The 16,057-nt window shown below is 39.1% G+C and overlaps 1 protein-coding gene across 1 annotated transcript in view; it reads right to left on the reverse strand.

The window, feature by feature from the left end:
* Positions 1-7,303: 7,303 nt before the first annotated feature.
* Positions 7,304-16,057, reverse strand: part of PPARGC1A (PPARG coactivator 1 alpha) — a gene marked incomplete in the record, with an annotated part of 122,141 nt that continues 113,387 nt past the window's right edge. The window contains 2 exon segments of the mRNA XM_056555607.1: positions 7,304-8,867; positions 13,723-13,874. Coding sequence (XP_056411582.1) covers positions 8,764-8,867; positions 13,723-13,874 — 256 coding nt within the window.

The raw sequence follows: 16,057 nt of genomic DNA on the forward strand, positions 1-16,057 counted from the left end.
TTGCAGTCAATTGGGGCCTGCCTGCTGTTTTCCTCTTTTTGAAGTCAGGAGTTTTCTTTGAAATAGCAGGATGTAAGGGGTCTCTGGTCCCATATATGAGATAAGAGATGCCCCCCCCCCCCCCCCCCCCTGGTGGGACCAGAGGGGAGGGGGGAATGGAGTCCCTCCAAAAAGGAGATATGTAATATGTAACAATGCTAAAGTCGGTTGTTAAGATCTGTGCCCCAAGCTGACAAGACCATCCTAAGAACAGCTAGAGACCCACCCTCATGGACTGCTATACTATTACGCTGTAAGAACTTCATTTTTGCTTTTCTGAACTTGCTAAACTCTTTTATATATTTTTGTAACTGTATGTCATTTGTTTCTTTATTTTTATATAGTCAGCACTGTGATACCTTTTATCAGATTAAATGTTTAATTAATCAGCTCTGGTCTTTGATCTCTAAATATATGAGCTCACCTTTCTGAAGGCAGCTCGGGTGAAACACGTTTATCTAAGGGTTGATTTGGTGATTGCTGGGACTAGTAGTGGATACCCAGAGGTCTGGCGGCTTTAACCCTTGTACCATCACACTCTCTCTAGCGTCTTGGCTGGACCGATAGGGTGTGATCGTGACAACCAGCAACAGGTTTTCATTGGTAAGGGCCCTGCTCTCACCCTTGGGGAAAGGTGTCTGGAGGGGATAGGTAGGGAGGCCTCTTTGATTCTTCCGCACAGTCCCACAAGCAACCATGTATCTGTCGCTGAGGGATTTCAAAAGAGGGATAGTGATATAAAAGTCACTCACGTAAAGGTGATAGCACTTATTTAGCAGTGGGTACAAAAGGTCTGACACTAGTTTCCTGCTAACTTCCAGGATGGGGGGACATTCTGGAGGTTCAATAAGGGAATCCCGTTCCTCCTATACTCTAAACTCCGAGGAGTTTATAGTTTCAAGCCATACCTTGCCCACTTTGTGGGGATATATTGGCAGAAGATGAGTCTCCTTTTAAAGATAATGAGGGACTCGTCAACAGAGACCTTCCTTTTAGGTACCTAGGCCTCCACAAATTTTGGGGGAGGTCATGCTACATTATCAGTGTAATGCAGGCATTTCCTGCAATGCAGGCATTTCCTGCAAGTCATCACTGAAAAAAAATGGGGTGGGAGGGGTAGTGTGTCGGGGGGGGGGGGGGGGTCAGGGTCTGTGGGTGGTTGCGCAGGATGCATGCTGACTGGTTTAAGCAGGAATCCCATTCCGACCCCCCCCCCCCTGGTGTGCGGCGGTGACCGGAAAGCTGGAGGGTGTACAGGTTGATTGCGGAAAAATGTTTTTTTTTTTTTATTTATTATTTTAGCACAAGGCCGCAACAAAACAAAATGTGAAAAAGTGAAAGGGTATGGAACTGTTTTTATGCACATTTAAAGGGGAACTCTTTTTTTATTTATTTTTTCAAATTAACTGGTGCCAGAAAGTTACACAGATTTGTAAATGACTTCTATATAAAAAATCTTAAAGGAAAACTATCAGCTTACTCCCCCAGCACTAATCAGCGGTACTGGCTGGTAGTGTGGGGGATGCAGATCAGTTTAATGCCTGCCGTGCCCGGATCCGTCCCGCCGGTCAGCCGAAATCTTCGTTTTTCTGTATATGCTAATTAGGTGCTAACTGGCACAGGCCAGGGTTACTGGCACTCTGACGTCAGCACCTCTGGCAGCATTGCCGCCCAGCTCATCAATATTCCTCCCCTCCCTCCGCCTCTCCCTCTTCATTACAGAGCAGGGAGAAGAGGGAGAGGCGGAGGGAGGGGAGGAATATTGATGAGCTGGCTGGTGTAGTGAAGAATTGTGTGTCTTAAAGTGTTCTGTGTCCCAAACAGCTGATGAAAGTGCTGAGTCACTGTGCTGAGTGCTGGGACACTGTGATTGGTTGATGGGGGTATGTGTGCAGTCTCGCTCTTCTCACTGCACTGCTCACTGTTTTGCAGACTTACTGCCTGGACACATATTTCTGCAAACCCTACATTCTTATGTATTCAGCCTTGACACAGAGAAATCTGTGTCCAGGCTGAATACATAAGAGTGTAGGGTTTGAAGAAATCTGTGTCCAGGCTGAATACATAAGAGTGTAGGGTTTGAAGAAATCTGTGTCCAGGCTGAATACATAAGAGTGTAGGATTTGCAGAAAAATGGGTCCAGGCAGTAAGGCTGCAAAACAGTGAGCAGTGAAGTGAGCAGAGCACCACTGCACACACCCCCCATCAACCAATCACTGTGTCCCAGCACTCAGCACAGTGACTCTACACTTTAATCAGCTATTCGGGACACAGAACGTGTCAAGACACACAATTCTTCACTACACCGGCATTAGGGACAAACGGTGATGACGTCAGAGTGCCAGTAACCCCGCCTAGCAGCTAATTAGCTTATACAGATAATCAAAGATTTGGCGGTAGGCATCAAATTTACCAGCGCCCCCTGCACTACCAGCCAGTTCTCCTGGTTAGTGTGGGGGGAGCAAGCTGACAGTTTTCCTTTAATCCTTCCAGTACTTATTAGCTGCTGTATACTACAGACAAATTTGTGAACTTCTTTCCAGTCTGACCACAGTGCTTTCTGCTGAGACCTTTGTCCATGTCAAGAACTGTCCAGAGTGGAGAGGTTTTCTATGGGCATATCCTTCTAGTCTGGACAGTTCCTGACACGGACAGAGGTGTCAGCAGAGAGCCCTGTGGTCAGACTGGAAAGAACTGCACAATTTTCTCTGTAATATACAGCAGCTGATAAGTACTGGAAGGATTAAGATTTTGAAATAGAAGTAACTTACAAATCTGTAGAACTTTCTGGCATCAGTTGATTTGAAAACATTTGTTTTCCACTTGCTTCCACCGTAGTTCCCCTTTAAGGTAACTCACCTCTTCTTTTAAGTAAGGGTCTATTCACACTGCAGAATTTCAACACATTCGCACCAATTCCGCTTCAGCATTCATTTGGGTGGTATCTGGCTTGTGCGGATTTTGTACAGAATTGGTGCGGAATCTGCATGCGGAAATTCAGAAGTGTAAAAAGGGGGGGGGGGGGTTGCGGAATCCCATAGAAGCCTATTGGACTTTAAGATGGAATCCGCATGCAGAATCTGTGTGGAATTCTGCATGCAAAAAATGTTGCTGTGTGAATAGACCCTAAGGGGAACAGTGGGACCTAACTATCTTACATATATCAATAATCCAGTAAAAAAGGATACGTTTTTTACATTTTGTATATAATTTCTTAGACCACCACTGGAAATCTGTCATAACCAAAGCACGTATCATTTTAGCTTCCAAATTCATATAAAAAAGAAAAACGAGAACAGGTGTTTATTTGAAACATTTGTTTCCCTTTATTAGCTCAGTGAGGCCAATGTGTTCTGCACATTAAAAAAATAATCACAGGAATTTGTATACAATGAATAAAACCACAGTACATGTAGACTTGGCAGGTGGAACCTCAACCCCGGGCGGTGGGGCGGGCTAACTAAAAGCTTTGATTGCCTGTTAAGCACAATTTTACCACCATTAGTACATTTTCATCTACAAATCTTACAGTAGCGCAATCCAGTCAGTTGTTCATAGTATTGAAAATGTCTGTCACACAAGTACAGATTTAGAATTATCACATTATCTTATATGGCTATTCTAGTTCATCAGTTAGGTTCGAAACTACAATGATTGAAGTTCTCCGATTTACAGATATCAAAAAGGACACATAATCATCAACTAAATCTAAAGGGATGAAGTGCTTTTATTTATTTATTTATTTTTTATTTCAATTGACCCAACGTATCTCCCTCCGATTGCACAATTGTTCCATCCTGTGCAACCGTCTTTGGCAAATGTTTAGCACAATCTTATAGGCTACTTTAATGTAAAATTTCAAATCTAACATTGAATAGTAAGCTTTCAAAAGATGGTTAAAATTTTCTTTTTTTTTTCTCACAAAGGGCACAACCATATAATTTTAAACTACTAGAAAGCAGAAAAAGCAGCTACTACACGTCAAATCTAGCTTTTTTTTTTACACAATAAAATTTTTTTCATTTTAATAATTTTTTTATTTATTATTATTATTCTCATCCACAGAATGTTAGTGGTATGTTGTCTATCTGATTTTTCTTTTTAATGCATGGATATTGTAAAAAACTGAAAATTTACATTGCTTAACAGCCAATTATATATATATGATCCCAAAATATGTTTCAATGCCCCTAGACACAACAATTTCTAGAAATATTTGAACACAGAGGAACTTGTGATTGTAGGAGAGAGCAATTGTCAGGTCTGACAAATAATTTTAAAAAAAAGACGAAAAAAAAATCAACAATATTTTATATGCTTAAAAAGAAACAAATCAACACATATGTTCAATTCATTTCAGCAATACAGGGATAAAATAGAATGTATTAAAACATCTGATTACATAATTTAAAGGCAAAAAAGGCAATGCATCTGGTCTTCAACACATAATATGATATATTAAACATTGATTTCTTAAAAATAATTTATTGCTTTTAATATATATACTTTTATTTTATTTTTGTACAACAGAAAAATTGAGAAAGAAAAAAAAATTCTGTAAACTTTAGTTTTTCGTTTGGCGATCACATAATTAAACAAGATAAAATACCTGCATTTAGTTTTTTTGTAACCTACATAAATACAACCATTACATGGATTAAAGCTGTCCATAACGTAACAGGGAACCCGTGAAAATAACGTGTGGTTATAGATTTTTATTTATTGCTATCTACCTACATGGAAATGAGAAATGGAAGGGGAAAAAAAAAGGATTTACGGCATTTTACAAACACTGGATTTTTTTTTTTTAACACAAAATCTGCTGGTGATAAACTATGAACTCAGCCACTGTATAGGCTGCATCAACAAATTGTAATCTGATTTGCCATGGTGCCAAAAATGAATGTATAGTATGTCCTAATATAACAGAAGCAGCCTGGTGAAATTATCCTATAGTAAGATTCACGAAAATACAGTCTATAAATATTTCTCACGACCTCGGACCCAGTAACCCATAAATATAAGACCAGCCTCATAAATTTTAGTGAGGTAGTGCCTTAAAATTATGTAGATTTTAAGGTTGATGTACATTTTTCCCCTTGAATATTGATAGGCTGCATACTGGTTAACTGGTATGTTCCAGAAAAATGGCGGTCATCATTGTGTGCACATGACAGGGTCACTTTAAACAGCAAAAGGGGTCATTTTTAGCTAGATGTGTCCACCATAAATACATGCATGTTGTATTTACATGAGATTCTAATAAATAAGATATATGTTACATATTACTTTCACCAATGGGCAGTCTGGTTTTACAGCTTAGCCTTATTAGGGTGCCGTCAAATATGTCCAGCAATTAAGTACTAAGCAGGATCACCGTCCAAAACTGATGCCATAACTGAAAAGCTTATCAGTTGTATATGGTCCGTTGTCCAGCTATTTTTGGGGGAACGCTGCAAGATATGTTTCCTGCCTGGCTATCCGGTGTCCCACTTGTGGCGCCGGATAAATTTTAACCTTCCCATTTTATTGAATGTGATCAATCTGATCTTCAGTTTCCCTTTGCAGCTTTTCTACAGCACCAGAGGGAAACTGAGCCAGATTGAAGGACATATGTGACGGTGCCCTTACAGTACCTTGAAAAAAGCTGAGCTGAAATACAAGACATGGTCTAGAGTGCCATGATATCGTCAAAAATACACCTTTATTTCTAATCTTAAATAACCCCATGGTGATGTGTCTTATCAATGATGATGCTTGGTGAGGTTGCCAATCTGAAATGTAACTTAATCCATAAACCTTTATCATCTTTGTAAATCTTAAAGGAGATTAAAAAATGAAGGGCCAAGAAGATGTGCAGTTGAGAAATTGACAGGGTTGAGCAAATGTCTTGCGAGACAATGACCCTTCATGGGGATTTTTTTAATCTTTTTGGGTAGAGATATTTTTTGTTACCTCCCAAGCCTTGCATGTTTTTTTTTTTAGCTCAAAATATATGGTCACTCTCCCATCATTGTCATGGAATCCATTCTCCAATTTTTTTTTACCAAAATGGAAAATAATTGAAGACCTTTTCTTTGTTTCTTTTTCTACTAACAACTAAAAGGCTAAAAAAAAAATCACCACATGAAGGCAACATAAGGACTCTCTGTGTTTGATATAACTGTAGTATTTAGAATTAAATAGAGTAGTGGAGTAGGCATATTGTACCAAAATGACCCCCAGTGATGTTTTAACTCCTGAAATGCTACTGTAGCAAACAACAAAAAGAGTCAGAAATGATAATAAATTAAATAATCTTTGGCACTCCAGTTTATTGAGCACGGCAGTTCACCAAGCTGACGTGGACAGCAGCAACCAGAGTACTGAATTCCTGATGCAAATGGCTTGTCCCAAAAACCTTCTCGCACTGAACCTGGTTACATTACAGAACAAAAGGATTCTAGCAAAATCAGTAATATTTTAGTTGTGTACATTCACCAATTATTCCTAAAAATGTATTCTTTAAACCATTTATTATAGTAGCAAGTTTCGTCCAAAAGATTTTTTACAAACTGTTGCAAAAACTGTGACCGATTAACATTTGTGAAAAAATATTTGCATTGCTAAACACGCACCACACGTAACGTCGAGTTCAGTCAGCTATGAGCCGATGAATATGGGTTCTTGTAATTAATTCCACTTGTGTCTGAATACAATAAGTTGCGGAACGGAGGGTTAACCCATCAGCAGGTTAGCAATATAGGAAAGCTGTGCGTGTAGAGATTAAAATGATTCAGTGTAAAAGAGCATTGTTCATGTGGAAACCAACCTTATGGTGGCCTCCTTGTACCAAGACAACATCTTAAAGGATCAGTAGTACAGCGACATAGCTGAGACTACACTAATGCATAGTCAACGCTACCGTGCGACGGGAAGGTTTGCCCCGTAGCATGTGATAGCATTAAAAGAGTGTTAGCATCCTTTTAACTGGCCATATCTTGTTTAATCAGCATGTTATTCTAACAAATATGATAGCGTTAACTGATAAATATATCTTCAGTAAACAAAGGAATGGAATCAGTTTCTCAAAAAGGATGCACAACAGTAAAAATATTGGCTTAGACCAAAAATTCCAACAGTGCTGAAAAATAATATTAAAATAAAAGTTACTGGCTTATTAAACAGTGTTTAGACAAAAATATCACCCACATATGGTGCACAGTGCTGAGTCACCCAGCAGCTTATTAGAGAAAAAAAAATGCACAATGGCCTATTGTGATAGTAATCAAATCATACATTCATTCCTGACTCACAATAATACGAATAATAAGAGTTTAAAAAAAAAAAAAAATAATCACTATGAACTCTAACAAGACCTCCGATATGGTAAATCCTGAACTGATTATGTATTACTGCAGAAGAAGACACTGACACGGAAGGATGAGACATGTTCTCCATGCGACAGAAGCCATTCCCGGCCAATGTAATCCTTCATGAAACAGTTATATGGAAGCTCACCAAAAATAGGGATGAGTGTGCTTAAAGCGATTAATTGTGCACCCCCCCCCCCAAAAAAAAAAAAAAAAGATAAACATTTTTTAAAAATTAAAACACGCACACACCGTCATTTTTTTTCTTACAATCAAATATATATAAGCATAAAGTCAGCTCCTAAATGGATTAGTATACAACAGGTGTTTCACCTTTATATAGTTACATTTTGAATATTCTCGATTTTAAGAAAACGTTTTTTTCCGTATTGAAAAGAAGGCTGCATTTACAGTGCATAGCAGTAACAAATAAAGAACATCGTCATACTCTATGTACACAAAATAAAAATACTCCATAGAACCCATTCTCTGCCAGAGACACGGGCAATATGTCCGCTTGCACATCTCCCGGGCAGAAGAGCAGGGAACATCTGTAAATACTTGACCAGTACAATGCAGTGGTATAAACACTGATTCAGATAGTTTTAACTCAGCTCTTGTTTATTATGTAACACCACATCCATTCATCAGAAAATAAAATATATTTATATATATTTATATATATATATAATTATATATATATAATGCTGAACAAGCTGTGAAATCGACCATTTACAAGGCTTTCGATGCTGACAAACAACATTGTAGACAATTGCATGGGTGTCAGAATCCGAGACTAATGCAGAGTAAAGAGACTTGCGTGTGCTGAAAAATGCCATTTTTTTAGGTTCCTCCACAAGATTCCCAATAAAAAAAAGTTACTAAGGCATTATCTATATTGCAATGTTTTTTTTTGTTTTTTATTAAATTTTTTTCCCTACGGGATGATGATGAAAATCAGACAAAGTGAAGATTGCATTGCAGTTGAGCATCAGCAGCTTACAAATCCTCCAATATTCCCCTTCGATAGCGATCTCGCGTCTTTTCCAGAACAATCAGTTTTGAACGGAGAAGTTATCACAGTTGGCTGGCACTTTCCTCTCCAATGAAAAGCATGTCTCGTCTTTATTCGAGTGATACAACGGCGACTGTGAAAGTGAGGAATCATCTGACACCCATGGCTTTCCACACTTGTCTAACAATCCCATTGCCTCTTTAGTCTTCAGCAGCTGTGTTCATGTAAACCATTGAAGAACGGAGAGTGTAAAGTAGGAGAAATTCCTAGGGTTTGACTTTCAAGAGTCTCTTATTTGAGGACGAGTTGTCCGTGAGGTATTCTCCATCATTCCATTGGGCGTGGTGGTGATGCATGTTACCTGCGCAGACTTCTTTGTGCCTCTTTGAGCAAACTGTCAAAATCCATGGAGTCATATTTGCTTTTGGTGGAAGCAGGATCGAAGTCATCTGAAGTTGAATCTAGAAGCAAAAAAAAAAAAAAAAGAAATAATTTTTAGCAATATTCATCCCCTCAGGTGGTCTGTCTCCTTAGCCCTTAGCCTTATAATAGACATGCCAATGTTTACACAAAATTCCAATTCCAAGGCTCTGTCAATGAAATTTTCCACTGCATGTGAACAAGCTTGCAGAAACTCTTTTCACATTCATGGGACACAGATGTTGTCAGGTTTTATGTATGGAATACCCCTTTCCTATACATTTTTGTTTCTAGTAAATGGCAAAAAGTGTCTAAAGCATGTAAAAAAATGGGCATTTTTTTGTGCAATTTGTAGTGTAGCAGTCACATCCAAGCCTATATGGATAAGTGGGTCCAAAGGACACTCTGCCACATGTAAGGACATCAGTATTATAACTGGCACATGGGAGGTGGGGTTGATATTGCAGGCTTTGCAAGGGGCGTAGGAGCTTCAAGTTAGGTTAGTTTTAACACTGTGGGAAGTTTAACACTCTAAAACTCTGCACTCTACACTTTGGCACAGTTTAAGTCCCACCCCTTGTACAGAGGCTACACCCCCTTTAAAAAAAATTACAAGCAAATTATCTGAAAATAGGGCGCTAATTAACTGTCTCTTAGGCAGGTTTCACATATATCTGGTCATTTAGCACAGCAAACTCAGTGAAAGTCTAAAACTGGCCACAACTGATTCCACAACTTATGGCAAAGTGCATCAGTTGGCATCAGTTGTCTAGGATCCGGCACAAATGATTTCTGCAGGGCAGACGGGGAAACACAGCAAGACTCATTTTCCTGTTAGGCACCATGCAGAGTGTCTGGTGTCCAAATTATAGGACCGGATAAATGTAAACTGTACCATTCAAAAGAGTGGGATCAGTTCTACTGTCAGTTTCCAAAAACACAGCCGTATTGACAGACATATTTGAAAGGGGCTTTACCATACTAAGCATGCCAACATTATTCAACATATATTTTTATTTTAGCAACTGAAAACTTTAATAATGTAAAACATGAGTATAATTTTTCATAAATAGATATACATTTAAAATGTCTACTAAATAGCATGAAATGTAAAATACAATTTGTACAATATGGCACAAATGTTCACGATACTATATTGCTTGACTGCCATTTATCATGCAATGCTTATCATTTTAAAGACAATTGGGGTTAATTTTAATATCTGAAAAATTGACAAATAAAAAAATACATAAAATGATTAAATAAAAACCAACATATGGGCTTATTTTCTGACAGCAATCCATCGAATGTAACCACCAAGCTCCTTCTACCTCTAAATTAAAAATTACATTCAAAGAAAATACTAGAAGCAAATAGAATACAAGCAATCAAAATAATTCTGCATAGTTTGAAATGTGAATCCATCACGTAAAATACTAAATAAATACCAATCCCCTCCTAGCGCAGTTTCTTTTATTTTCCCACATCTCCCCCGGGCATGGTTATTTTGTTTGAGTTGATTAAAGCGTACTAACCAGAGTCCTGTTATTCAAACAGCTGTGTTTACTCTGCAGCTCTGTCTAAGCCCCTCTACATTACCGAGGTGTTAAATAAGGTAGACACAGCGCGTCATGCTGCATCTGACTATTTCAATCCACCAACAAGTAAACTGAAAATAAATCTTGTATTGCACGCAAGGCTGAGCTCTCGCTAGAGTGGAGCCTTTGCCACATGTATACAATGCATAGAAACAATAGGAGTAAATATGACTGATGTTTATAAGTCTGCATTGTGCAGTTTTTATCTGGTGGGTAAAATGCTTATAGGGATCTTGTGAGAATTTAAAAGGGGAAGGAGTATCTATAAAATATTTGTGTGCATAGCATATAACACAATGTAGAACTAACAGAGTAAGCAGAATTCATGAATCCTAATGCTGGGGTTAGATGGTGACCTCCCGACTAGGTGCAGCTTGATTGACTTTATAGAGTTCGATGAAAATTGGAAGCTTCTATTTCTTGTGTGTAAATATTATGAGAAAAGATGTCACGAGAAGCACAAAAGATTTAGACAACTTCAATATTTGTTGACTGTCACATGTTGAGATCCTAGGCATTGGGGCGGATTTAATTAGTCTACTATTTGTATTAGACACTTGAAAACTGGTACGTAATTTGCTCCTCATTTTGGACCAAATTTTGAACCATAAAAGAAAGATTTGTGCCTTTTCAACCCAATCTTGGTTTTGGCTATAAATACTGACCAAATTGAGTAAGAAAAGCTGTTCAAAATACTAAAGCCCAGATTTATTAAACAATGCAAATTTAGACAGACAGAATTCAAATGCGCCAGAAGTGCCCCACTTTCTGTCCATCTAAAGCCACGTCTCTTTCCCGCAAACTCACACTCCCATTTATTGAGACAACTGAGGTGTCAATAATGCATAGTTAAAGGAACTCCGGTGGAAACAAGTGGAAAAAAAAATAAAATCATTTAAAATCAACTGGTGCCAGAAATTTATCTGTAGTATATCTGTAGTATACACCAGCTGATAAGTACTGGAAGGGTTAAGATTTTTAAATAAAAGTAATTTACAAATCTGTTTAACTTTCTGGCACCAGTTGATTCGAAAAAAAAATTTCCCCACTGGAGCTCCCCTTTAATGTGGAGAAAGTCCTATAAGATGGCTTTGAGTGCAAATTGTGCCAGAATTCTGGCACATTTGAAAAAGTGAATCTGGGCCTATGTGTCAATCCTGCCTTAGAGTGCATCAAATGTATAACTCATGCAATTTAATAAATATGCTGCATCCCCCCAAAAGTGGTGAGTGGGACATTTCCAAATGGTTTAAAGTGTCCCAAAATAAGTTATAGTACGTGAAAAAATGAATGCCAATAAACAAGTCAACTAAAAGGTGGTGCAGACTTAGACAGGGTAAGATGCACCAATTTTTCAAAAAGCTTGACATGTTGTTAAAAATCTGGCACAATGTTAGACTGTCTAGTTTTTGAAAACCTTCCCAATGTCATTTAGCTTCACAATACCTCTTGGTAGGCTTTCTTTACACCACTATTAGTTGCCTCCAACCCCAATGTTATTTGTATCTGATTAATGAGGCTGTATGTAGATTTCATAATTCCAAAAAGTCTGGAAAAAGAAAACTCTGGACAGGAGAAGGGAATGGGAGGACTAAGAAAAATAAATGCTTCCCTCTCCATAACACAATCCAGCACCATTGCCACTCCAGAGTTCCCTAGCAAAAGTGCCCGGATGATGTACACTCAGCACAGGACACTACAGTCAGTCAATCATTTTTGAATCTATGACTATAGTATAGTATGAATGACTTCAAGTATCTTGCAGTTACCCATCAGCCGTGATAAAATCTTGGTGCTACTACAAATAGGCAACCTTACTGTTTGAAGAGGCACTGTCATTGTTAAAAACTTTTCATATATTGCAGGACTCATTATAATATGACATTTCACAATATACACCTGTTAAAAAAAATAAAAATTTTCACCTGAAATTCAAGCTCAAAATAGCCGCCACTAGGCGCGCCTGTCTTTTGGCCAGACAGACTAGTCTAGATTTTACAGCATACTGGATACCGGCCGTAAAGCATACCAGTATCCAGTATAGGAGATTTCTATTAAGTGTATGCAAAACTACAGATAAAGGATGTGTGGACATGCTGGGAGCTGTAGTTTTAAAACAGCTGGAGGCAACACTGCTCTAACACAGTTATTTACAAACATTGCAGCTTCAGTTGTCACTAAACTACAACTCCCAGCATGCTGAAATAGTCAAAGCTTTCTCGGACTCCTGACTGACAAAGAAGTTGATCAGACATTCAGGAGTCTGTGAAAGATGAATGATACACATAGTGACAGCTATGCTGATTAGCATCCAGCTTTACTAGGAGAAAATAAAACAGATAAAACATGTATTCATAAAAGTGCTGTACTTTTATCTAAAAAATCCTTGCACTAATTTTATAAAGATCTATTCTTATATTTATAAATTTTATCCTGTTATGAATTCACCATGATGTCTTCTGATTACTGCAGGCAAGCTCCAAGTATCTTCCTCTGACACATGACACAGCATAAAACCAGAGAGGAAAGGGTTACAGAGTAGAGAGTACTGATTGGCTGACTGCACAGGCTTGCTCCTGTGAGGGAGACAGACTGACACGCCCCCTCCAGCCTGAACAATGAAAAAGTTACTCACCAGCAGATAAATGCTTATATCTCTGGATATATAGGTCCGAGACAGATAAAAAATATATGCACATGATCAGGATTGGGTCCTGAGTAACATATCACTTTTTTTTCTTTTTTTTTGCACTATGACTGGTACGCTTTAACTATGGAAATATGGATGCCTGAACACCTTGCAACCATCAGAAAAAAATCGGACCTAGCCAGATTTTCTTATAGCGATCATGATCTTGTATCCCACTGAGATTACAATGCGATAATGATGTCATTTTGCTGTAATTCATGGGCAACCAAATGTTTCCTTGAAGCCCCAGGTTCAACTTATACAAGCATAATCTGAAAACATATGTATTCTATTAAAACCCTGTGATAAAAAAAACCACTTTATAACCCATGACCTTTCCCGTCCCCAACATTTCATTTTAGCATTGCCTGCCTGATGCCAGTGGCACTGGCATGTGAATTAATTACTGAGCAATAAAGAATATAGGACATATATTAGCTTCTACCATATGCTGGCACTTTATGCTAGGCAATTCATTTTTCATAACAAATTAACAATAAATGAGGAGACCGGTAAATCACTGCCAGCCCGCAACTAACTATGTCAAGGTAAATCCTTTTGTGTGACAATGGCACCATCAAACGAAATGAAAAAAGTTAAAATCCATACCTAAATCTGCATAGTTGGACTTGCAAAACTGCTTTCTTTCACAAAAGCACAACTCGAAGTCGGGTTCATTCGCTCTGCGCAGGGTGTATCCGTTATCAAGAGCAGCAAACGCATCACAGGTGTAGCGGTATGTGATGAAACCGTAACAGTCTCTGCGATGTGGAGGGCAAACAATACAAGAGTAAGCGCAAGAAATATAGATCCATTCAACCTTATGCAAATAATTATGGCCCTCCTTGATGATGCTGTAAGGTGTCTTATTTTTCACAAACATACTATTTTTACATACTGTACTAAGGTTTTCTGTGTGTTACATTTCAAATTTAGTTACAAGGTGTTTGAATAGAGATGAGCATGTTAATGTGACTGCACCTAGTAAATATCCCAACCAATTCCCATTGGGTGGTGATGTCTACTGCATGTACCGTATTTTTTGCCCTATAGGACGCACCGGCATATAAGACACACCCTATTTTAAAGGTGCAAAATCTAGAAGAAAAAAAAAGATTCTGCGCCCAACAGTGATCTTCAACCTGCGGACCTCCAGATGTTGCAAAAATGCTGGGAGTTGTAGTTTTGCAACATCTGGAGGTCCGCAGGTTGAAGACCACTGGATAGGAGGTAGTACTCACCTGTTCCCGCCGCTCCGGACCCGTCACCGCTGCCCTGGATGTCGCTCCATCGCTGTCGCCGCGTCCCCGTGGTGTCCGCGACGCTCAGGACGTCTTCTTCCCCGGGATCCACGCTCTCCGTCGCCGTCATCACGTCGCTACGCACGCCGCTCCTATTGGATGAAGGGACGGCGTGCGCGACGACGTGATGACTTCGAAGGAGAGCGCCGGCCATGCAGGGGATCCTGGCACGGAGCAGACACCGAAGAGGAAGGTAAGGTCCCTCCAGGTGTCCTGTAAGCTGTTCGGGACGCCGCAATTTCACCGCGGCGGTCCCGAACAGCACGACTGAACAGCCGGGTTAGTGTTATTTTCGCTTCAGATGCGGCGGTCAGCTTTGATCGCCGTGTCTGAAGGGTTAATATAGGGCATAACCGCGATCGGTGATGTCCTGTATTAGCCACGGGTCCCGGCCGTTGATGGCCGCAGGTATTCGCCGATTAAGACTTTTTGGGGAAGAAAAAGTGCGTCTTATACAGCGAAAAATACGGTATATAACATAGCCAAAAGTTGACCTTACACATACTGAGCTGTAGGGTGATCTTTCATCGAGAAATACATCTTTCTCAAAATTTCCATACACACACAAGGGATATGTTCTCAATTGAGAGAGGGCAATAAACTGAATGTAGGTACCTCTGGCACTGGCTAACATACTCTGAGAACAAAAGGACTGCCTGATCCTTTTCTTCCCTGACTATTGCTACTGGGGAAAATAAGAAGGCCACCATCCACAATATATAGTTATTGAGCCCAGATGAAATCAATACTTTTGGCCAACATTGATATAATGTGTATAGTCCGTTTTAGACTGTACCCTTCCTGCCATATAGAGTAGACTGAACAAATGCTTTGAATAAGTTGGACACTGTCTCAAGTTGGTGCAGAGAGCTTGTTGAAAAATTGAAGGTATCTTAAAGGGGTACTCTACTGAAAAACATTTTTTTTAATCAACTGGTACCAGAAAGTTAAAAAGATTTGTAAATTACTTCTATTAAAAAAATATGAATCCTTACAGCACTTATCAGCTGCTGTATGATCCACAGGAAGTTTTTTTCAATTTGAATTCCCTTTCGGTCTGACCACAGTGCTCTCTGCTGACACCTCTGTCCATTTTAGGAACTGTCCAGAGTAGAAGAAAATCCCCATAGCAAACCCATCCTGCTCTGGACAGTTCTGACATGAACAGAGGTGTCAGCAGAAAACACTGTGGTCAAACTGGAAAGAAATTCAAAAAGAAAATAATTTTTTTTTTTTCCAGTGGAGTAACCCCTTTAATTTATATTTTTTTATGACTGACTGCCTTGTAAAAGGTGCTGTCTAGTACATAAAGCTATATTGGCAGCACAAATAGGCTGACTATACACATTAAACATGCCTAGGCCAAACCCAATGGTTTTGGTGGGATTGGCCAACTATCTTTACCAACTATTCCATTCTTGGAAGAGAAAGCTCAAGCATGTTGGATTTTACGTTTTCAATTGTTTGTACCTAGCGGGCATGGGTATAGGGGAGTATCGGGAGATTTTATGTATATACCCAGCCTTAGTGTTATATTCATATATTTCATCTAGCGCAGCCATCCCAGTCGAAAATGGGGTACCAACATACATCAGTAAAAAATCTCAACTCTATGGACAAGCCTATATGAACCTCCTCCAGTT

The sequence above is a fragment of the Hyla sarda genome, chromosome 1 (genome assembly GCF_029499605.1).
Source record: "Hyla sarda isolate aHylSar1 chromosome 1, aHylSar1.hap1, whole genome shotgun sequence".
Classification (NCBI taxonomy): Eukaryota; Metazoa; Chordata; class Amphibia; order Anura; family Hylidae; genus Hyla; species Hyla sarda.